Source organism: Berghia stephanieae, chromosome 5 (assembly GCF_034508935.2).
Source record: "Berghia stephanieae isolate SIO BIC M18660-M18661 chromosome 5, UCSD_Bste_1.3, whole genome shotgun sequence".
NCBI classification, from domain to species: Eukaryota; Metazoa; Mollusca; class Gastropoda; order Nudibranchia; family Aeolidiidae; genus Berghia; species Berghia stephanieae.
In genome coordinates, this window is record NC_088364.1 from 78,423,489 (window position 1) to 78,449,634 (window position 26,146).

Consider the following 26,146-nt stretch of genomic DNA (forward strand, 5'->3'; position numbering starts at 1 on the left):
GAGCACTTACACACACTGTTCACCTGGATGTGAACCAAGAAGCCCGTTGTGAACTCTCTCTAAACGATAATCATCAAACTGAGGATCGAAATGTTAATGCTACGAAGATCCTAGTTTTTAACTCAGCTTCCCGGGAAAGTCCGAAAGGCGAGAGAAGAGACGGCAGACGGCGGCGAAAACGAAAGTTAAAAAGCTGACCCATGAACATTGGTTGACGAATTATTGATATAATCCGAATCTCACTTCTAACTTTCAAGTTAAAAAGGAATCAAATTGACAAGACTCAAATAGTAGAATGATCATTATGTATTTCAGTGCAGTCCCAGTGTCGGTGTTTTGAACTCCGGAGACTATGACGTTTCGTCGATGTTCCTTTCCTTCTTTTCCTAGACTTTAGACATGACAGTCATGACACGGTCCCTACTAACTTCACAACAAACATGACGTCCAGAACTTGAGAACATCATTGTAGATCACGTTGGAAATGGAGGAAAAAACACAGGTTTGTAATACATAAAATGATTTGCAGGCCATACATAACAAGAATAATTATCTTAGGCACTTTGATAACTCCAACTCCAGTCCAGTGGCCGCCGATAGGCTCACTGTGTAAGGTGAAACTCGTTTTTTGGAACTTTATTTTTGACCCTTTACTGTGTTGGTCACCATGGAGTTATTTGTGAACCTATGTGACTAATTTTGGTATCATTATAAAGGGCACAAAACAAGCTTTCTAACGGTGTATTTCATTCTCAATTCCTGATTGTATTTCTCAGAAAACTTATTATGTAATAAAAATTTATAAATTTTTGAATTATAAGAACTTTTTAAATTATGAATACATTTTAATTATACTTCATACATCGATAGACAATTAATTGAAGAATATCTCTGGGGAGCTGCAAGGTCTGGGCCGGACGTCCCGCTTGCTGAAAGGAAATTGATGTGCATTTCGAACCCAACACCTCTCATTTCCAGGTGCATTGATTGCCGCGTAATCCTGTCTGACAGAGATTATTGCATATGGCCTCTCATGCATTATTGTGTCCATAACAGCACCTTCCCGTGGTGTTCCCCGTTTCTACTGAGTTTGTTATGGGTGCGACCGAGTCCCCGGCGGTATAACCGGGCTAGGGAGTAGGTGGGACCCCTTCCTCTTAAGGTGCAGGAGACAGAACCCACCGATGAGTGGTACACGCTCTGCTCCTCACCCACCCACCTCACACTCATTCTGTAGTGTGGTGTCCTCTGTATGTCCTTACTTTCTTAATCTACCCCTATAGCTCATACTTGTTTCCTAGTGCTGTAACTTTAACACTTCTATACTCCCTCTTTGGTCGACCTGTGGCCCATGTCTTCTGTATGACTATCTGTGATTGATTGTAATCATGTATCCTTCTTAAAAAATTGAGATTTTTAGGGGAAAGGGCTGGTATCCCTTTGTTTTAGGCCCACAGAATCTCTCATCGACACAAATGACCCAGGACGTGACGATCCTCTGTTTATGAAATATGGCCCTTTAAGCAGAAAGAATAACTGAAATAGATAACTGCAAGCCAGGAAACAGTAGGTGGCGGGGAATGGGCGACCGTCAATCATGAAAGAGACTGTGGGAAAGACGAAATGAAGGCTACTTGACTAGACCCTATAAAAATTAATTATATGAGGAACATGCATCTGCAGCTCAACTCCTGATGTTATGCAGCTGACAAGGAATACAGGTTAGGGTGGGAAGACAGACCAGAGACTCCCCAGCATGCCATGACAAACAAAAGGAAAGCATACGAGCTCGGACGTCGCCTCGAAAAAGGTCCGCGCCAGACAGTGAGTACCCAGGCTGATCTGCGCGAAAAGTCAGCTACTGGGACAAAGAAATTCCACAAACATTTGAATATTTTACAAATTAACATTTGTGGAATCAGGAATAAAAAGACAGAGCTGAAGAAATTATTAAATGAAAAGGAAGTTCACATTGCTTTACTTCAGGAAACCCTGTATAAAAATAGCGATCCATATATTGCTGGTTATACATACTATACCTGCAAATGTGACGACTGCCGTGGTGTTATTACTTATATAAGAAGTGACATCACGGGAGATGTTACTTCTAAACCATCACAGAACTCAACTGATGTACAGAAAGTCACCTTATGGCACCTAAATAAGAAATTTACCATTTACAACATTTACAACCCTCCACGGTGTACTATAAACCTAACAGATCAAAACAGTTCCCAATACAACAACACAATAATTGCTGGTGACTTCAATGGCCACTCTCCACTATGGGGATACAAAAATCTAAACAACACAGGAAAAGAACTAGAAAAGCTTTGCAATACAACCAACCTCACCATTTTACAAAATGCAGACTCAGTCCCGACACTTCTTCACAGAGCTCATATGTCCCTGAGTCATCCCGATCTAACCATCATCTCCTCTGACCTTCTGAATTCTTGTCACATTAAAGTCCTGGATGAAATAGGCAGTGACCATAAACCAATTTTAACACAAATAACAGTTCAAACACAGAAGAAAACATTTGAGCAGAAATCCAAATGGAATTTCAAGAAAGCAAACTGGGATGTTTTCACAGCAACATTAGATGACCAGCTTCCAAAAATTACAGATACATCAAGTGTAGAACATTTAAACGAAGCCCTCACCAAAGCCATTCTTGCAGCTGCAAAAGCAGGAATTCCAAGAGGTAGTCGACAGAATTACAAACCCTTCTGGAGCAAAGAAATTGAAAAAGCAGTAAATGCAAGAAAGGAAACAAGGAAAAACTTAGAGGAAAACAAAACCATTAAAAACAAGATTGAGTACAATAAAGCATCGGCAATTGTCAAAAGAACTATTAACAACGCTAAAAGAAAGAAATGGGCAGACACATGCGCTAATATTGACCTCAATCAAAATGGGAAAAAAGCATGGGCCTTACTTAATAATCTTAACAATGAAACCCCGAAAACCAACCCAAAGCCCATGAAAACTACAGAAGGAACAATCGTAGATGACCAAAAAAAAGCCATGATCTTCAACAAACATTTTGCTTCAGTAAACAAGGCATCAAAAAGAAGTGAAAAGGACAAAAAATTTATTAAAGACCTTAAACATCAAGAAAAGGCCCCAAAAGCTATCTCATATCTGTTCAAAGAGGGCTTTACCATGTCAGAACTTCACAGAGCTATGAAAAAACTCAAGTTAAGGAAATCCCCTGGACCAGATAAGATACACAATGAAATGCTCCTGCATCTTAGCGTGAGAGGTAAACAGATGCTTCTCAAACTTATAAATCTAACATGGGAGACAGGAATAGTACCAAGGGGATGGAAAAATGCTATTATAATTCCAATCTTAAAGAAAGATAAACCACCCGACGAAACGAAAAGTTACCGACCAATATCTCTCACCTCATGTGTTGGAAAGATCGCGGAGAGAATGGTAAATAACCGATTATACTGGTGGCTGGAGACATGTGGCCTACTAAATAAATATCAGGCAGGCTTTAGGATAGGGCAAAGAACAGAAGATCAATTGTTTAGATTAAGTCAAAAAATAATTGATGGCTTTCAAGATGGAAAACATACAGTCGCGGTTTTTGTTGATCTCCAACAGGCCTATGACAAAGTATGGAGGAAAGGGTTGTTATCAAAAATGATGGACTACGGAATTGATGGAAATCTCTACTTCTGGATTAAACAATTTCTCAGTAACAGAACAATCCAAACAAAAATTAATAACGGACTGTCAAACAGAGAAGTATTAGAGGAAGGTCTCCCACAAGGATCCTGCCTCAGCTGTACTCTTTCTTATTTTTATAAATGATCTACCAGAAGTATTACAGACAGAAAAGGCCCTATATGCTGACGATTTAGTTATGTGGTATACTACAAAGCACCTACCAATAGCCTCCAATAGAATAAATGAAGATTTAGAAAGCTTAAACACCTTCTGTGATAAATGGAAATTAAAAGTAAATTGCAATAAAACAGTCTACTCTATATTTACTAAGAGCCATCCTGTTTCCAAGAAAGAAATAACACTCTCCATCCAAGGCCATCGACTCGCGAAAGAAGAAAACCCCACATATTTGGGCATACAGTTAGACAGACAACTATCTCTGAACAAACACACTCAGAATGTAAAAATCAAAGCCACAAGGAGACTCCAGTTACTAAAACGACTAGCCAGTACTAATTGGGGAGCAGACAAAAACTCGCTTCGACAACTCTATTTAGGCTATGTGCGTTCCGTCATGGACTACAATTTAGCCCTCCAAAATGTAGGTAGTAAAAACACACACAAAACCTTGGACAGAGTACAAAACCAAGCCCTTCGCTTCATCTCCGGTGCCCTGAGATCGACACCCACAGCAGCATGTGAAATACATACTAATGTGGAACCACTTGGACTTTGCAGAGAATCAGCAGTGCTTGAAATGGTTGAAAGATACAAACGAAAAGAGGAAAACCATCCAAACAGAATTCTGGCAGAGAAATGGAAACCAAGAACAAGATTAAAACAAAAATCCCTGCTACACATTGCTAACAACTTGAATGAAAGACACAGACTCCCAGAAAACAGAGAAAAATCTATTTTAATCAGTCAAAAACCTCCATACGCCGAACTAAAACTTCCAAAAATAAAGACTAACCTCATAGAAGAAACAACAAGAAATAAAAACAAATCAGATATACAAACATTAGCAATGAAGACAATACAAGAATACCCAGACAACTGGATACATGTTTACACAGATGGATCTGCCCACAAAGGAACTAAAAATGCTGGGTATGGGTTTGTAGTAGAATACCCAGATAAAACCTGTGATAAAATCCACAATTCTTGCGGAAGCTCCTGCTCAAACTACGAGGCAGAGGCAGTTGCAATAGAAGCCTCACTGCGACACCTCTCTTCTGTTTTCCAGCTAAACCCTTCAAAACTTCAAAACACTGTCATCTTCACAGACTCCAAATCGGTTCTCCAAGCTCTCGATTTAGATAAACTCTCCTCAACGTTCAATAGTTTAAGATCTCAACTAGATGAATTCCTTACAACACACAGAGTAGACTTATCTCTCCAGTGGATACCGGGACATTCAAATATACCAGGAAATGACAATGCAGACAGACTAGCCAGACTCGGATCAACACTTTTACAACCATCATTTCCAGTATCCTTAGACACAGCGAAACAAATAATCAAAACAAATAAGAGAGAAGAATGGATGAACAGTTGGGCAATGAGCACCACGGGTAGATGTATGTTTTCCCATATGACCACTCCTGTAAAGACTGATTGCCTAAATAAGCTCAGAAGACACCAGCAAAGCATCATCTTTCAACTAAGAACACAACACATACCGCTCAACAACCATTTAAGCAAAATTACAAAAGACACATCCCCCTCCTGCCCCTATGTCAACACCCCAATGAAACAGTAACACACCACTTGCTTGAATGTCAACCTCTTGAAGATCTGAGATGCACATTCCTCCCACCAAATCCAAGCATCAGTAACACACTTTATAGTCACCTGGAACAACTACAAAAGACATCTAACTTCTACGTTATGGCACAAGACCGAAGGGCTAGAGCTCAGGTGGTCGCTGGTTCGGATAAGTAAGTAAGTAAGTAAGAATATCTCTGCCAAATTTCATCAAAATTGAGACACTCGCTCATTATTTTATTTTTCCCGCCACCAACCCCACTTTTTAGGACAAAAACTCATATTTTTTTCCATTTTCATTTATCCTTAATTTTTTCCATACTTTTCATACATGAAAATGATTTATATGAAAATAAAGCTTATTTTCTGACCTTTAAAATGATATCTAACACTTGCCATTTATTTTTTAATTGAAACAAAATTACTGAAAACAATAAGTGGGCCATGTTGACTGCAAGTGCAAGACTCAAAATTTCCCGAGCGCCGCGAGATGCTGGTTTTGAGGCAGCAGTGAGATCACAGATTCTCTCTGTAAAGTTGACAAAAAATTTCAGTAGAAAAATATAGATAACTCTGGAACCGAGGTCGTAGAGAAATAAATAAGGTATCAAATTTTATGTCTTTTCCAAGTCCCTGACTGAGTCAAATCAAGATATTTTGAGTTTGAAAATTTTATCAAAGTGCACGCAGTGGCTATTTTTACAGTCCCGTGCCGTGTAAAAAAGATGGTTCTCGGAGCTATTTTTACCATTTCGTATATCCGGATATGGTGATGCATCTGGGCCCCAGGGCACGGGCCTGGCTGGCATAGGCAATGTCCTACAAGTGTGGAAGCATGCGAAGATAGTTGCCATCCTGAAGCCCGGGAAACCGGCAAGGGAGGCCGACAGTTACAGACCCATATCTCTACTGAGCTGTCTTTACAAATTATTGGAGCGTGTTCTATTAAACCAATGGGGGCCGGTCCTAGACGCTGCCCTGCCACCCGAGCAGGCGGGATTCAGGGAAGAGAGGTGCACCATGGAACAGGTCATTACCTTACAGTTACAGAGCATATTGAGCAAGGGTACGAGAAAAAACAGCAAACAGGTGCTGTATTTATAGACCTATCGTTGATACGGTCTGGTGCGAAGGGTTAATGCTCAAACTTGCAAAGATCATAAGGTGCAAAAAGACCTTGAAGTTATTCTCTTCTATCTTAGGGGAAAGACAATTCCACGTTGCGCTGGGAGACGCTACGAGTAAAGTAAGGAAATTGAAGAATGGGGTCACTCAGGGTTTGGTACTTGCACCAATGTTGTTTAACGTTTACATTAGCGATATGCCAAACACTTCCTCCCTGAGGCTGGGATACGCGGACGACTGGGCACTCGTTACTCAGAGTAAAGTGTGGACCTGTCTCGAGAGCGTACTCAGCGAGGACGTCACCAGACTCAAATCCTACTTCGACAAGTGGTACCTGAAGATGAACACTTCAAAAACCGTGGCCACTGCATTCCACCTATGCATGGCACACCCGTAAACTGAATGTCCTAGTCTGGAACAAGCAAATCCCATATGAGCCGCATCCAAAATATTTAGGGGTGACGTTGGATCGCAGGGCCAGACATGAATTTGGGCCCTAAGGTCGACGTCGATAGGCTATCTAATAAGTCATACCCAGCGATATCAATAAAATGAATAATTGAATATGACTATGACCATTCATACCACAAGACTTCAAACTGAAAGTCATACAACTTTAATGCTCAGTTCAGAACTCAGATTTTCAATTATTTACTCCCCTGAGAACAGGTTTTTTTTGTGTTTTTTATTATAGAAGTAGAAGGTTTGATTTGATTTGTCAGGTACATAGCTGATTAAAGAGGTCAATTTCATTTCTACCCCCCCCCCCCCCTTTTTTTTTTTTTTTCAGGAATGTCATTTTATTCTGATTCTAGATTTAGAAGAAGTTTTGATTTACTTTTGGTATTTTTTATCAACTGAATTGAGAGTGTAATCCGTGACAATAAAACAAAAAGCCCAAAAGACACACTTCCTCATGCATGTTTATCAACATTTTAAAAAATTGTCTAGCAGTTTGTTTTTTTTTAAATAAATGGTTAGAAATGAAATAATATTAAATGAAATTTACCTGTTTGTTTTGGTGTTTCAGATGCTGCTCAAATTAGAAGCATTGAAAAAGGAACTTGCTGATAAGAGCAAAAAACTAGAAGTAAGTTTTCAAATCTTTCAGCTTCTACGGCTGCTTTGTCAGACACTATTTTCAGATCTACTTTCAATAGTAGTTTATGTGGCATATTTTGAATTGAGTGCAGCACGTCTATATATGCATTATGTCTTTACTTTCTGTTGATTTATTTGTGTGTTTGCTTTTCCAGCAATTTATCACCGTTACCGCAACAGGACGGCACTTTTGACAATTGCCACATTTTTTGCAATTTTCCGTGTTCTGGAGTCACATATAATCATATAATGCTAAACATAGGAAAATACTACTGCCACCGTCACACAAAACTATTAAAGATTTCGCGAGTAGCTTCCTTTGACAACACAGGAAGTAGATAATTCATTGTTTTCAATCGATTGACTCATCCCGGCAATTTATTATCCTCTAGTAGGCTTTTGTTGGATGTAACTCGGAATTAGAAAGTTTTTGTGGCCGGTCCCCTCGATCTCGTTACTCCCGAGTTCCACTGTATTATTATGATGTATAGATGTACATGGAAATATAATAATAATAATAATAATAATAATAATAATAATGTTTTTTTTTTAATTTATGAGCTTTTCTACCACATAATTGTTAGGAATCCATGCATTTGTGTAAAATTGTTGTTTTTTTGTTTTTTTTTCAAAATCTCCTGGTGGCATCCCCTGTATATACCTGCCATATTATTTCTTTTCTATGTATACAATATCAATATCAATGTAATTTAATGTTATTTATGGACACAATACTGTATAATACATACCAACTAAAATTGGTGAACTGTGCTTGTCATAGAATTAAAGCAAGAATAAATTATCGTGTGCTGTTTATTGAAAACGTCTCAAATTTGTAATTTTTCCTTGCAATTTTTGCATTTTTTGCATGCAATTTTTGGAATTTTGGGTGCAATTTTTGGGTTTTTCATTTGCAAATTTCCGCGGGGACAGTACTGCTAGGACATTTGTCATGCCCTCAGAACGGTTCTGTGCATGTGTTACGCTATTTGGCTCAAAGTGTCTGGCTTATATGCTGTGACAGGTATCGTTGGTGTACTTTTTTACACAAAAATAAAAGATAATAATAGACATCTTATTCTGTATTAAAGTAAAATTTGATTGCCTATTTATGCTCAGAGAAAATTTTGAAGCCTTGTTAAAATATTATTATTAAAAAATACATAACACATTTTGATTTTATATCCAATTCTTCATGGGCAATATTTTACACAATTTTTTTCATTGTTTCACAGTAATGTGTTACGCTATTTGGCTCAGAGTATCTAGCTATATGCTGTAACAGACTTCGTTAAGTTTGCTTTTGTGCACAAAAGTAAAAGATAATTAAGAGAAAAATTTGATTGCATCTGTATGGCTCAGAAAATTCTGAAGCCTTGTTAAACACATTGAGTTACAGTAAAATATGATATACATTACATATTTTGTTTTTATATCTAATTCTTCATGGACACAATTTCACACAATTTTTTAATGTTTCACAGAAATCCAAGCATGGAGCCAAAGTCAGAGCATATGTGAGGAGAAAGGTCAAAGAGCACAACGATTTAGAAAGCCTTGGGGTTGGTTCATATGAAAAGAGCTCAAAAGCAAACAATGAAAAGAAGTCCAATGATGTGGACAGGAGATCAAAGCAGATGAAAGTAGTTGATGTCAAGGTTTCAGGGGGCGATGTATTGTGCCAAAATAATTTGTCATATCTCGACAGAATTAACAAACAAGTTAGGTGTATTGGTGAAATGTCTGCAGAAGAAAAACCAGTGGCTCTGCTTGACAGAGACAAAATAATTTCTAAATCAAAATCACAACAAATAAATTTCTGTGAAAATATAAAGAACGGTGATGAGAAAAGCAGAGTGGAAAATAAAAATGTCAGCAAGATTATAGATATTGACTGCCAAATCGTGACCAGACCAAAATCAAAAGTAAGAAAAAAATTGATTGCAGAAGCTGAAGCCATCAACACAATTGAATCAAATTGCGAAACACCATTGTCCCATGTAGTATGCTCAAGTAATGATGAGGTTTCAGATTTACAAAGGAAAATCTCAGTAAATCAAGTGTCAAATTCAGTGTATTCATTAGAAGATAATGAGGTAATTAAGGGGTACTTAATACAATCGGCAAATCAAGCATTGACTGGAAACAAAAATGGCAAAATCAGATCAACAGACTCTCATGTCCCAAGTAGCTCAAAAGGTTGTGATTTGAAATCAAAGCAGCTTATGAAGTCAAACATTATTCCTACAGATTTCAAATCGGTCGGTTGTAATAGTGTACTTTGTGAAGAATCAGCGCATTCTATGACACCTAGCTTCCAAAGTGGAAAACAACACAACAAGGGACTGGTAGATTTGGACAGGACTTCCACCATTTCTTATATCTCCAAAAAGAATGATGGCCTCATGTCTAATATTGATTTCTTAAATATTCTTGGTATCCCAAAGAAAGATTATGATACCGATAAATTTGAATGTGGTTCTCATAATATACATAGTGATCATATTGGTTATAGAAGAAATTATGAGAAAATCGATCACAAGGATGAAAACTTTGCTACTGGGAAAGAAAACAATAATAGTAAAACACCCAAACATGATTTGAGGGGAGGAAATTCAACATGCAATCCACAAACAATAAGTGATAAACCAGCAACACAAAGGAGTAACTCTGATGTCACCAATAATATTATTTCGAATGTTAAGCCAATTTGTCATACTCCATCCTCGTCAGTCATTAATTCACTGGCGATTATAGACTCAGGTCCAACATCCCTCTCTCCTTCACTCTCAGCAGAATACACAGAACTTGACGTAATTCCATACTCGCAGTTTGAACTGACTGAGGATTTCCTATCCGAAACCCCAAATTCTCAAACAAATCCCACTACTAATTCCAGAAAGAGGAAAGGAGGTGGGAGACAAGCAGGACCTCTTATTAAAAGAAAATCTCCAAGACTTTCGTCCAACTTGTTTCCACAAAAAAATTCTCTAAGCCCTTCTTTGGACAGTCAAAGTTCTACTGACAGTCTCTCATGGTACAATAAAAGCAAACAATATCTACCTGCTCAGAAGAAAGCTGTTGCAGTCATGTCAGTCTTCCAACTTTTGATTGATAAAGCAAAGATGTCAAATTTGGACTTTCAGCTACCAGTTGAATTTTTGGGATTACTAGAATCAAAAACAAAAGGTATAGCCATAAGTGGAAATAAGCCACTCCAAAGAAAGGTCTGTACAAAGTTATCCCATCAAGATATTTGTATTATTGAAGATAGTGAAGGCATTGATGATATGAATGAAGAAAAGTCGGAGAATGAAGAGAAATATGAACTGCAAGACATAACCGTAGATTTTGAAGGTTACACATCATGTAAAAAATTGGATATAATTGCGGAAACTGAGATGGATGAGCTGGATGGGGAAACAGAGAAAACAAATTTTACAGCTGGTGACAGTGGCTTAAAAATCATCAATGACTTCTTAATTGAAGATGGAGATGAGAAGTTACTGGAACTAAAGGAAAGGAAATCATGCCTGCAAGGAACTGATTTTGAGATTGAAGAGAGGGAAAATGATAATGGTAGATGTAATGACCACAAATCTGTTCCTTATAATGGTACATGGGGTGAGCAGAATGAGAATGTTAAAGGTGAAAGAGTCTTAGAGGCTTGTGGTGGAGATGCTGACAATGAATTTAGGAATGGTATAGTGAAAGAACTGGATGATAACTCAGTCATTCAAAGCAGCTATCATAGCACCCCAGTCAAGCGCCCTGGAAGTGAGAAACGAAACAAAATCACTTTGCTACAGTGTCGCAAATCTCTCAGTAAGTCAATGAAGCAAGGAGGGAACTCACTGGCTCGGCTTGCTTTAAATAACAATAGTAAGAATGAGGTCCATGCATATCAGGATGTTAAAAAGATAACAGATCCAACTGAGTGTGATATAAACTTGAAGTGCTCTTCAGAAATGTCAGAAGCATTCTGTGATATTAATCAAAGGATGGCCAGTCCATTTAAATGTGATAAATCTCCTAACTTTGTGTCTAGCTCTACACCAAAGTCAGACCGATGTGCTGGCAAAATTTTATCAGAACAAGAAAGGCTGAGTCCTATAATAATTAAACTTTTTTCACCACTTCAAACCAAAGTTACAACAAAATTGTCGAGATCAATTTCAATGAGTCCTGAATCTGGAAATGTATCACTCTATGAAATGCAATCTGTCACATCAACTCCAAATCCAAAACAAGTTCAACAAAACTTTCCTTTCTCACCAATTGAGAAGTCTGTACATCCTGAAGATATAAATACTTCAGGCTTTTATGATGGAAATGATAGTGTTCATTTTGTTAGCAATGGAAATACACCAACGACTGGTTTTGGTGAGTCAAATAAAGATAACATTTCAGATCGCAGTGGTCTCAACATGGTTTTAAAACATTCACCCAACATCAATGCCAACTCCATTTCTGATGCAAACTCCTCAAGCAAGACAGAGACACGATTTGGTGGTGGGGATAATGAAATCAGTATTACTCTATCTGTCTCTAACATGAAAGAAAACAAGGTTTCAAGTCTCTCGAAAACACTGGAAAGTATCTATCCAGATGATAAATCAGAATCTAATAATTCAAATCGTTTTGATGTATCTGATTGGAAGTCACCCTTTTCAAAATATCTTGAGGAGTCTGTTGTGTTACAGATGACAAACAACGATGATGATTCCAAAATGCTCAATTCTCCAGTCCGCATCTCCCCATGGCAGAGAGTCCCAAAAACGGCTTCCACACCCCTCCAGATCTTTGAGACAAGTTGCACAGCTTCCCCACGTTTGCTGTCCCCAGTATTTACTCCTAGTAGGACATCAAGGTCGAGAAGCAAACCCTCCTCACATTCTGCAACTGACAGGAGCAAAAGAACATTGAAATTTGAAGGCTGCTTTCAGGTAAAGGTTATTTATAAAAAAAGTTTGGGGGGTGGAGGGAGGATGGAGGGGAAGCTGAATATTCACGCTTTGTTTAGGTTTCCAACATATAAAAGTTTTCCACCAGTTTGAAAATTTAATGTCACATGAAATTCACCCATTTTCAAATTAGCTAACCACATTAGATCTATAGAACAATCGTCACTATCATCATTATCATCTTCATCTGAGAAAAACCGCCACCACTTATTCATCATCATTATCACATCTTCATTTTAATTGTCTTGTATTTGTTCACTAAAAAGTTGACAAGTCTGCAAATGTTAAAATTGAAATCTTAATCTTACCTAACCAAGCAATCACTTTTTTCTTGTACATTCCAATTCCTTAGTCATGTTCTGAAGATGCGGTGGTTCAATTACTGCATGGGAAATTATTTGTAAACGAGACTGTCGCTGATTGTGATTACAACGATGGTGACAAGTGGAAGAGATATTTGGTCAGCATTCAGGCATCAGCCTTAACTGTTTGGATTCAAAATGAGAACAATCATAATAACTGGAGTCCTGAGTTGGATTGGAGATTGTCAGCCGTAAGTTTTGTTATTCATTTGCCTATTATTTGGAAAAAAGCATCTTTCACAAATTATTTCAGTGACTTCTGAAGACCAGTAGTTAAATCTGCAAAGCACCTAAATCACCTACAAACCGAATAAAGAAATATGACCTTTTAGTTTAACTCACTCAATCTTAGAGATTTTTGCTACTTCTCAAAATTGGAAAAAAAAAAGTATTATATTAAAAATGAGCATGTGCATACATTTTTTTATTCAATTACCATTAACCTATAAAAACAACAAAATTAACTTTGTTACTACGCTGATAACTTGTCTCAGAAAAATGTAATGAATAGGCATTGGGTAAAAGCAACCTGGATAAAATACGGATATAGTCTGTGTTAGGGTTGAGTGAGTTAATCATCAGTGATTGGATCACTGGATGTAACATTGATAAGTCACTACGCCAGACTTTTACAGATTTTAACTGTTTGATTACTTGTTACTATCTGTTTCATGCTACAGAAACTTCTGTGTATACCTCAGTGACATTAGTCTTAATCTTGGTACTCTAAAGGACTTGTTTCTATATTTTCACTTAAGTTTTTGGAATTCAAGTTTTTTAACTGTTGTAGAGGAAAATTGTAGAGGTGACAATAATTATATTAATCAAACGTGATTAAAGGGGGGCTAATTTCAACTACACTATATCAAATTTAATCCACTTAATTGTGGTAATTCATTAAATATTGGTGGATATTACACTTTATGGATTGATACAGATTTTTTTCATGAAATTCATCAAAATCGTTTGTTTTTGGGTTGTTTACTTTTTCTTTTTATCAATAGATACATAATTTATTTGTAGGGTAAGGGGGGGGGGGGGGGGGTTGGAAAGAGTTCCATGTCTAGGTGTACATTAGTTAAATGAGTATAACTATTACACTTTTTTATTTTTCTTCTGTATTCTTATAGAATATTCATATCCTTCATGCATGCATCCTTCCCGTCAATAACAAAATCGCCATAGCAGCCAGTGGATGGGATAAAAGACATCCTATAGTCACAGTGTTTGTCTACGACTTTGTCAAAGATGACACTCTTAGATTCAACATTCCAGACCTTTTACAGTCAAACTTAAGGTAATTATTAAAAGAGTAATCAGAAATGCTGAGGGTTAATGCTAAATTGTTTCTCTTTATTGTCACACTTCCCAAATTGTTTAGTTCACTAGCATTTGCTAATTTAAAATAAAATTTTAGATTCAGATCCAGATTTTAAAATAATTGTGTTGATTTTAAAGACTTGTCAAAGTGCGTATCTTAAATTGCCTATGAAAGTATTTTTTAAAATCTAAATATGTGGCCTACTGGATATGTACATATATGCAGGTCTGACATCTGAATGCAATTAATGTTAACACTAAAATCATTTTTTGGCATCTGGTTCACTCCTGCATAATACCATTTTGATACAATATATTTATATATAAAAAGCAGAAATTCAACTAACGTTGTTTTGTGAGTAAAATCAAGTGTATTTTTAAAGAGGGGGAGTTCAACTATGTTGTGTGATGAGTAAAATCAAGTGTATTTTTAAAGAGGGGGAGTTCAACTATGTTGTGTGATGAGTAAAATCAAGTGTATTTTTAAAGAGGGGGAGTTCAACTATGTTGTTTGATGAGTAAAATCAAGTGTATTTTTAAAGAGGGGGAGTTCAACTATGTTGTGTGATGAGTAAAATCAAGTGTATTTTTAGACATGAGAAGTTGTTTGATGAGTGAAAACAAATCAGATATTTTGAGATAAATTTTGCTTTTATTATTGTGACTTTTTTGAGTGTTTTTTTTCCCTCTATTTCCCAGCATATCTGAAATCCATTTATGTCCATCGCTATCGACATCCTTCATGACAACGCAAACACCATCATCACCTCCCAGCCTCCTCCTTGGCATAAGTAGTGACGATCAACACACCTTGCACCAAATTAGGTTTCATTCTGACATTCAAAATGTGGCAGCAAGTGAGCCATTTCACTCTCTATACGTGGTATGTATTTTTGGATACCTATAATGAGGAAAGAAACATGAGAACATGTTAATATGACATTTTGATTTGGATCCCATTTACAGCTTTCATCTTTAGCTGGTCTCTAATTTGACACGCAGACTTCCCGTTTGGGTGATTTAAGGTGTAGATCAATTAATTTTTAACAATCTCACCATCTTCCCTTTTACTAATGCTGACATGAACAAAGATGTTGTTGGTGCTATAAACCTGGCTGAAAATGAAACAAATTATTTTGAAAGGGGGGGGGGGGGGGGGGGGGGAGATGTTTAAGTTATTATTTTTTCTTCTTATATTAAACAGTGCTGATGGTTTACTGAAATCTGCAATTTTGGAGTCAGAGGAGGAATTTCCTCCTTTTAAAAAAATCAATTTCTCCCAATTAAATGTACTGGCAGTGAGAGACTTGATGTGTGGTGGAACAAATAGGTGCAGTTTCTCACTGTCCAGAAGTTAGCTTGACTACCAATGATAGTTTATCATCTCAATTGTTCTTAAAGTATGGCGGTGGGGGGTTATTGCAGTAAAAATGGGGCTTAAGTGCAGTCGTTCAAAAAGGTTTTTCCTTTTTTTTTCACATTTTGTTGCCATCAGCTCTGATTCAAGTATTTTTTACCAGAGGTTTAGAGGAATATTATTGATTGTAAGTTTATTTTACTCAAAAGCTGATGTATGTCCAAATCAAACTGCACCTTGCCTGTTCTTAAATTCAACTTTTGCATATTTTCTGCAGGGTAAATTGAACACACTTTTGATCTGTAGAGGTCAAGAAAAGGCTTGTGCCAGTCTCACTTGGGATCAGAGGATTACTCTATGGTGAGGGATCCGATTTTGTAATTCAAACATTACAAGAGAAGTATTAGGAAGTTGAACACGTTTTATGATTTTTACCAAATCACAATTACAAGAAGTCTTGTATAAAATAAAATTCTTCAGATTTAAAAAATGATGAAGAGATAATTATCGCCGTCTATCACCAGAATATTTTTTTTTCTTGCTTTGTCTAGCACTGTTTCATACACACTTTTTCAGATCTTTATCTAACAGTTATAGCAGTGCCCACTCCCTTATTTGTCACTTTGAAATTTTCAAAAATAAAAATGGAGTTACTGTAATGTCTTAGTCATCATCCTCTCATGTTCAATATGTGTTCACAGCGGAGTCACATACCCTTGTGAAGAATATAGGTATTAACTTGTCCCAACTATCGGGTAATCCCTGTGGTGTAATTGTAGCACGTCTGAACAGTAATCAGGATGTCTGAGTTTCACTCCTCATTTGAGGCGGGCTGGTTTTTGGGATGTTTTTTCTCTGTAATTTTTCTTTCTTGCTTTGTCTGACACTTGTTTCATACACGTTTTTTCAGATATCTATGTTACACCAGTGCTTGCTCCCTAATACCTATAAGATTTGTACTGTTGTCTACAAATCCTTGAGCACCAACAGTCCCTCCTATATTATTAAAGACCTTCTAAACATATATGTCCCCAATAGAAACTTGAGGTCAAGCAATGACCAATCAATCCTTGTCAAACCTAAGCCATTGCATAAAATAGGTGAACAATCTTTTCAATTTTCGGCCCCTCATTTTTGGAACTCTCTCCCATCACACGTGAGATGCTCGGATTCGTTGACAACGTTCAAATCTCTCTTAAAGTTTTATCTTTTTACGTCATAATGTTGCAATATTATTTTCATATTTTGTTGTTGTTAAATTGAATTCGTATCACGTTTCCATCAAACTTGTCTTACTGTAATATGTTTTGTTTTATATCACTGTAAAGCTCTTAGAGTCCGTGATAACGGGGTAAAGCACTATATAAATGCCATTTATTATTATTATTATTATTATTATTATTATTATTATTATTATTATTACCAGAATGGTATGCGTTTGGAGTCCAGGTCCAAACACAGGCCCAAATGTTGATAGAATATTTCATTATTGTGAAAGGATTGCATCAGATTTGGTGTATCAAATGAGATATCAAATATACTCATTTTATCACAAAATTTGACCCTCAGGAATACAGAACACAGAATAGCCATAATAACAGTGTCCATTCCAAGTGACCTCCCGTGTTTAACTGCCATCGTGGATGTAAGAGCTGTAAAGGTAAATTGTTTTGAGTTACATATCATTATCATGTTGCCTTATATTCTTTTCTTTACTTTATTCCTAAGTGAGAAAAGACTACTTCGTTTCTAAAATGATAATAGCAAATTAAATATCAATTGATGATTCGAGCATTGCAGTTGGAATAGGTCAGCCCCACAGTCTTAGTATTTATCACAATATTTTGTTTTTATTTATTTAAAAACAAAAATGTATTAATGATAGTTTGTTTTCCCTTTATCTTTGATCTCATCTCTCACTCTCAGGGTTTACTGTTTGTGACTGCCTCATGGCGAGTGGAAGATATCGGGGACTGTGGAGGGATACTGGTGTGGAACCCAATGACGGGGTGCCTCTTCAAGACAACAAGAGTCTGGAACATTCCAAATGTTGGATGGAGAAGGTTTGTGATTTTATTGTCTTCAACCTTGATATGATATTTTGTAGAAGGGTGAGGGGTAAAAAAGTGGGATGTTTGAGAGTAAATTGTGGTTTCAGAGAACATAGCTGATGTGATGCCAAATGACTTAACGGTATGGTATAGTCTTTGCTTATTACCCAGAAGGTTCCGAATTGATTCCCAATGCTCTATGTAATCTTGAGTTACCTTGACTTAACCACTTTGCGTTGCAGCTCATACCTTTCCCATCTTTCCCTGAAATAGACCCTATTACAGTACAGCTGAGGTACAACAGCCTGGGATGAAATGGGAGTTCGGCCACAACAGCAAATTTTGAAACCCTCCTGCTACGACTCATATAATTATTTACTTATTTTAATCTGTAGGTAATTTCTCAACCCGTAAAAGCTCAGGTTGGATAGTTCTGATCATTTTGATTTTGAATCAGATTATTGGTATTTCATTGTCCCTACCATATAACATCAGATTGAGATAGTGGGTCAAACATGTTTTATATGATTGTGCGGCTATGTGGTCTTGTGGTATGACACTCGCTTTCGGATCGGAAGGTCCTGGGTTCGAGCCTCACGCTTGGTGCATAGTTGAGTCCTTGGAAAAGGCTCTTTACTCACATTTTCTCACCGTACTCGGGTGTAAAATGAGTACCTGGGCGTTAACAGCGTTGTCTTTGTCCGAAAAATTGTAATATCGCCTAACAGGCGGTATGTCCCATCCTACGTTAAATGCTGCTATTGACCAGGGACCCCTTGTAAAGCGCTTTGAGCACATTTAGTGGATATTGCGCTATATAAAGCTCAGTTTGTTTTTTCTCAAAGCTCAATATGACTGTTTTTAGGCATTTTATGTCGTTTGGGACACTATCAGGTCATTTATGCACAGGTAAAAAGGAAAGTATGGGGGAAAGTTGTAGATAGGCAATAAAAAGTAAAGAGGAAGTCAAAGGAGACTGGGTTAAATAGGGAACAGAAGATTCCATCAGCAATCCACCTATGTGTAAATTTTGATATTACCCTAAAAGTCCAATCAAAGTACAAGCAAAGGATTCCGCTTTGAAGGGTACACTCTAATGGTTACAAAGTACAATTTACAGTGATCAACACTGATAATTATAATAGAACATAACAGTCACCAAAGAGATGATTTACAAGGAAAAATATCATATCTCAAATAAGGTATTATGCATTTGACTGTCTCCCTCCCAGTTACAGATCCCTGCCAGAACCAGGAAAAAAACGAGTAATTCAATTACAATCCAGAACAAAGGCAGATATCAACATGGAAAAGGAAAATAGATATGAGGAATAGAAGACACAGCAAATGACCTCCTGCCCACCGTGGGAGGTCAGAAGACCCCATCCATACTTTATATGACCTAAAAGTGCTGCAAAAACAGTCCAACTAACAAAGACAATTTAAACATTTGTTGGGTTTGGGGTTTTTTGCTTCCCTTTTTTTTCCCCCCATTTATCTATTTACAATCTCGATAACATGATTTTGTTGATTCTTTTCTCTATCCTCAGTACGGAGAAGACGAACAAAGATAGAAACCAGATCTATTCTGTCAGCAGTACAGGATCCGTGTCATGGTGGGACAGTCAAACTGGTGACATGGTGGGGCATCGGCAGTCTAATATAGCCACATGTGTGTCTGGGATAGACAACAGAAATCTTGTTGTGGGGGAGATGCATGGATGTGTACATCTGTATTCCATGTTGTAATACATTCTCTCTTGTAGAATTAGAGTCTTTTACCTCCCAAGGTGGGCAGAGAGGTTACTATTTCTGTGTCTTCTATCCCCGTGTATCAGTTTTCCTTTTCCAGGATGTTTTATGTCCTTGTCTTGGAATGAAATTACTTCTGGGTGGAGTTCCTTACCTCCCATAGTGGGGAGGGAGGCACTTACTGTGTCTTCTATTCCCCTTATCTGTTTTCCACATTTCTGTCTGTGTTGGATTGAGATTACTTGGTTTTGTCCAGGCCCTGGCTGGATACCCTAGCTGAGAGGGAAACAGTCAAATGTATAGTTAGAGTTTTGGGAGATGATATTTTTTATCTTGTAAATTATCTCTCTGTTGTGCACTGTATTGTTTTGTTTACACATTTATATATGATTTGTAAACATTTGAGTGTATCCCTCTTGGGGCCTCTGCTTGTGTCTGGATGAGACTTTTAGTGATCTCAAACTAAGTACTTTGATAGTTTGCTCTTGGAATCTACATCTGTTTCCTATTTGAACAAATTCCCCTTTGTCTTACCTTTTCTTGGGTGCTTGTAATTCTAGAACTTTTTACTATCCCATTTTCTTCCTTTTTACTGGCGCTGATATGACCTTAATGTGTTGCAAGCGCCGTAAAACCCTTAAAAACAAAGCAAACATGAAATTACTTGGTTTTGTCTGACTATTCCATTTTCTTCCTTTTGAAATGTCCTTTAAGTGCCTCAAGCGTCGTAAAACCCTTAATAACATAAAAAGATATACACATTCAGCTTCTATATTTTGTAAGACTGTTTAATCTGTAAACTGCAAGCTGCATTTAGAATTACGCTGCTAGAAATTGTGCTCAGATTTTATTAATTAAACTTTTAAAAGAAAAATTGTTGGGGGCAATTGCTCAGGTTGTCATTACTTTGGTCCATGTATATATATACTAGCGAAATTAGCGTGGCTGGATTTGCTATGCGTTCAGTATTAACAATGGTCATGAGTATTTCTATTTGGCTCTTAATTTAAATACCAATGATTTTTTTTGCTTTAAAAATTTTTCAATTGTTTTATAGTAGTTCATATCAAGTTCAGTTTGTCTGGAGTCTGTCTTTAGTTATATGAAAGCTATCATTGACCTTTGACACTCAAATTGAGACCAGTTTTCATTCCTTGTTTATAAAAATATTTCAGTCATCCTTCTATTTGGGATGCTATTGTATTTGACATCATCCACTTTATAAAAGAACAATATTTGTACAAAGTGATATCCTTTACTGTGTTTTAAAATGTGTGCAGATAACCAGATTGAGTTTTAGCAAACCACCGCCATGTGGCGTATACCCTTCGGAGAAAATCACAATATATAGATCTTACCTACTTGTGCTTCGTGGAAGATGGTGACAAATGACTTGGGCATTTGTGAAAGATTTGGATAGGTAGTGACAACTCATTATTGGTCCACCATTTGTCTAGCCTACTGTCACCGTTGTTTAACATTGGCACAGTTAACTGTCATTGGCATATTTTCTTATCTCGTCTTTAAGTTCACTCAAACTATCAGGCCCTTTAGCTAAGTCCCAGGTTTGAGAGTTTTTGCCTAAAAACACTTCCTTTAAATCAATTGAAGGACAAGTTTTCTGTCCAAATTTTTAAATACTTGTTTTTCCAGAGTAACTGGATAAACAACAAGTGTTCACATATTATGTCTTTCAAGACGTTCTTTGATTACACTATGGTTACATAGTCAACTGGATAAACAACAAATGTTCACATATTATGTCTTTCAAGACGTTCTTTGATTACACTATGGTTACATAGTCAACTGGATAAACAACAAGTGTTCACATATTATGTCTTTCAAGACGTTCTTTGATTACACTATGGTTACGGAAACTTGGGGTTGATAGCAGAGAGAAATTCCAGAATTTTGTTTTTGTAGCAATGACTCCTTCATTTGCAGAGCTGCTTGAACATAACCTTCGAATCAAGCTTGGAGAAATGTCTTCTCAACAGGTTTATTTGGGGATTTAATCAAATGTGTTTGAGGGGCAGGTGTAGTGATAAATCACTGATATCCATTTTGGCAATGTTTGTCTTTCTTTCAGGGCAAACAAAGCACTGCAAGAATTTGGTTACAGCAGATATCTATGCATCATAAAGTTTGTACACCATAGGAACTTTGGTTTGAAAACGCAAAATTATTCCTTCAAGATTGGTAAAACAGAGGCACAAATTCCCAAATATCCTTCAGTTTGATTCGACTAAACAGTTTCTGATAAATCCTCTCCTCCCTATCTTTTTTTTTGGTCATCTGTTTTCACAGCAAATTTTATAAAATTTCAAAAACTTTCTTCTGACCAGATAGTCTTCTACTTCTAAAAATTAAAATTTTCTTTATTTAACTCTAGAAGGCTTTTTCATGCTTTCAAAAATGAAAAGGAGACACTTAAAGAGCATCAAAAATCCACTGGGTTTCAATTGATCTGTCATCACATGACATCCACCTTGATGTAGAAGACATTTGAGGGACATTATAGTTCATAAGTGAACCAAGCTCTTTCAATAAATTCTTTTGATCTGAACACCACTTAAATTTAAAAACAACTGTTCAAGGTATCCATTAAAAGGGTCACAGTAATTTTTTTGCCACATTATTCATAATATTATGGCAAGAGTCTTATCCAGGAGATGGGGTGATTTTTCTTCTCTCAACTCCAGTTTTTTGGCCCCTCATCACCGCACAAAAGTCAAGCAGTATTGATTAGCTAGGGGAATTAAGGTAAAATTGTGCAAATTAGTGATGAAAGCACCAAATTTGGCACAAAGTAACTTGAGACAACTATTAATCGATGTTGATATAGAACCACATTGAGAAATTCCTCTAACAGTGTTAAATAGAGATATATGCATATCCGCCTATATGAGCTATATTAAAACGAAAGGGCGTAATCCATGAAATATATGTTGACAATTCGATGTTTAAACTTATATTATTTTACGCTGGTGTTAATGTTATTGGTGTTTCAGGATGTGTTGGTCATCATCGTGATGATGATGATGATGAGGTCGTGGTGGTGTGACACCTTTTCTTGCAGCGGCATTTGATCAATTCTTGGCATGCTTTCGATGCTGTTGGATTGCTCGTTCAAAATGGTTTCAGTCCATTTTCTGTAGATTTCCACCCCCATTCAAATGGAGAAGGCGTTGATGCATCGATACTGAGAGAAGAAGCCCAGACGTGGCCTGCTTGGTATGCTGCTCTTTTGATCGTGTCTCATTGTTCAAGCTGCATACCAAAAAAAGAGATAGAAGAGTCTCTTTTGCTCGCATTATTCACTTTGGAGCTGAAGTGGATTCATCTCTCTTTAGTCTTCAATGCTGTTGGTAACTATCAATTGCGATAATGAAAATGAAAGGTTTTTTTGGTGATGTATATTAACATTTTTAGATGATGAGGATCCAACTAAAATCATCTTTATTAGACAAGAGTAATGATTGTGGAACGGATTTTTCTTGGGAGACTTGAGAGAAGTCAGCAGCAGCCTTTTCTAGTTTATCCAGATCTCTTTGAATTGTTTTAGCCACTCGGGATAAAGTCAATACCTCATCAGCTTTTTCCATGTGAGTCTTTTCAAGCAATACAGATATTGTCTTATTGAAATGTTTCTTTTCCAGAGGTATAGCTGTTGAGGCCTGGTAGTACTCGCTGGAGTCTGTCTTTGAAATGGTTGGATGAACGTACAACTGGTTGCAACCTCTTTCACAGCATTCTTTGCTATACATCTTGATTGATTCTGACAATTTATGAACTTTTCTTTGCTCTGATCTACACTTGAAACAATTTCAGTAAAAGCAAAACTAACATTGATGTCTGTAGATTGTCACATAAAAGGGACATGACAAATTTTATGATAATGAGCTTCCTGCGCAATCAAATCGCCATTTCAGGACATAGAGAGAATTTGGATATCGTCTATAACTATAATTTCTGCAGCAACGCAGATATTTTCGTTCATCTCGTTTGTCATAATCGAATGGAAGGAAGCTTCAATCTTATTGTAGCAATACATAATTTGTCCTATTTCTCGTCATAACGTCGACTGTGGGAAAATGCATATTCTGCCTTTTGGACAATGGGATGATGAGAGATAAGGATAATTTGACAAGTTTTCTTGTGATTTCTCATTTTTCACAGCGAGCTTTCTGATTTTTGTGGCTTTATATCGAGAGCGCCATGATTTGTGCCCTTTGGCATCATTTTGCTTCAGGACCTCCACTGTATCCTCAGAGCTAATCCGTTAATAAAAGTCTCAACACCATAGAACGCTATGCTAGTCTTTTTATAATTACTCTCAATGAAAGTCACGTACCCTTGTCCACAGTCTTTCCGCTTTGACAGAGCTGGGCATTCTAATTTTGCATTTTCTATTTCTTGACAAATGAAACATTTTGACCAATCCACTTCAATACTGTGATTTGTCATTATTGTTAGTAGTCAGTACAAGACTTAGTACATTGTCAATGGCATGAATTAATGGGTTAAGTGACGGTGATCGGTGATCACTGTATTCTTGGGAATGGGGATGAGGCGGTGTTCATGATGTTAAAGATGATGATGACACAGACATTTTCAACCTGAAATTTTATTTGAACCATACTATTATGCAAATCACAATAATAACATAAGTGTATTGAATTAGTGTGAGATACAAAAATTGTTGCTAAAGCGATATCTTGGTATTCGGTATGATGATGATAGTGATTATTATTATTTTCATTATTATTATTATTACTATTATTATTATTTTCATTATTATTACTATTATTTTCATTATTATTATTATTATTACTATTTTTTTCATTATTATTATTATTATTATTATTATTATTATTATTATTATTACTATAGTAAATAATGAATTTATATAGCGCCTAAACATCCGCGTTAATCGTGCTCTGCGGCGCTTTACATAATAAAAATTAAAATGTTTAAAAACAACAAAATTAAAAATCACGACACTGCATGATACATAATAAGCATGTATACAAAAACAAAATCTAAGCAACATCTATTTCATGAAAATAAGCCTCACGGAACAACTCAGTCTTCAGACATTTCCTGAAAGATGATAAATTTTCACAGGACTTTGTCCGAGGACTAAGTGCGTTCCATAGGCGTGGAGCTATAAATGAAAAGGCTTTTTCACCGAAAGTGGATTTTGAGGTGGTAAGTTTTAGAAGTTGGGACTGAGATGATCTTAAATTTCGAGTGGGTTCATACTTTTTAATCAGTTCCTGCAAATATTCAGGTACCAATCCATCCAGACATCTAAAAACATAGCACAATATCTTAAATTCTATCCAATACTTCACAGGAAGCCAGCGCAATTCCTGGAGAACTGGTGTTATATGATCTCTTTTTTTTCGTTAATTTTATAAGTCTAGCCGCTTTATTTTTATTTTTTTGTAGTTGATGAATTAATCTACTTTGATAACCAATTAGAAGGGCATTGTAATAATCTAATCTGCTAGTAATAAACGAATTAACAAGCATCTTCTTCATCAATATAATGTCTGATTCTACCAATGTTTCTAATGTGATAGTTACAACATTGGCATATTTTTTTAACATGATCTTCCATGGATAACCCTTGATCTAAATACACCCCAAGATTTCTCACACAAGAACTAGGTTTAATAGCATTTTCGCCGACTAGTATCTCATTTGTAGATATTTTTGAGAGTTGATACCTATTTCCAAAAATTATCATTTCCGTCTTGTCATCATTAAATTTAAGTTTGTTTAGTTTCATCCAATCATTTATGTTAGCAATGCAATTTTCCATAACAGATACTGATGACTGCTCTGAATCATTATTGAATTTTGTATACAGCTGTGTCATCAGCATAAAAATGAAAATCAATGGGACAAGTGGATAACATATGAGAAAGGGGAGCAGTATACATTGTAAAAAGGAGGGGGTCGAGAATAGATCCCTGAGGCACTCCACACGTTAATATGGATTGAGTTGATACATGGTTTTCTATAATTACTGACTGAGTTCTTTCAAACAAATATTCCTTTAACCAGTCCAAAGCTGTGCCACTGATATGAAATTGATCCCGTAGTCTAGTCAAAAGTAAATTTTGATCGATAGTGTCGAATGCCGCACTTAAATCTAGTAAAACAAGCATCGCAGCACTTTTATTATCTATATCATTTACAATATCATTAAAAACTTTAAGTAATGCCGTTTCCGAGCTATGGGAGGCTTTGTAGGCAGATTGAAATTTAACATTTAAGGCATTCTTCTCTAGATGGTTAATAATACGAGCAGCAACGACTTTTTCGATTAATTTTGAAATGAAATTTAAATTTGACACAGGTCGAAAATTATTTAACTCATTGCAGTCAAGATTTGCTTTTTTCTTCAGGGGTCTAACCAAGGCATGTTTCAGCATATTTGGAAAATCGGGCAACGTTAGACTTTCATTTACGATAGATACAATTGCTGGAGCAAGATACTTTGAACATGATTTTATGAGCCAAGTTGGTGTTTTATCTAGCGAGCATGATTTATTAGGCATATCTGACAAAATTTTTAACTTCCTCTATTATTACGGGTTCAAACGACGTTAACATTTTATAACGGGTGTTCATAGATTTAGTTGGTCGTGT

At 36.5% G+C, this 26,146-nt stretch overlaps 1 protein-coding gene across 1 annotated transcript; it reads left to right on the top strand.

Moving 5' to 3' along the window:
• Positions 1-161: 161 nt before the first annotated feature.
• Positions 162-24,282, top strand: LOC144973654 (uncharacterized). The gene is made up of 10 exons (XM_078916375.1): positions 162-502; positions 7,607-7,666; positions 9,162-12,623; positions 12,994-13,194; positions 14,134-14,300; positions 15,023-15,206; positions 15,958-16,040; positions 17,250-17,340; positions 17,607-17,743; positions 19,282-24,282. Exons 1-10 carry the CDS (start codon positions 485-487, stop codon positions 19,478-19,480), a joined length of 4,602 nt encoding a protein of 1,533 aa, XP_078772501.1. The 5' UTR covers positions 162-484; the 3' UTR covers positions 19,481-24,282.
• The last annotated feature ends 1,864 nt before the right edge of the window (positions 24,283-26,146 follow it).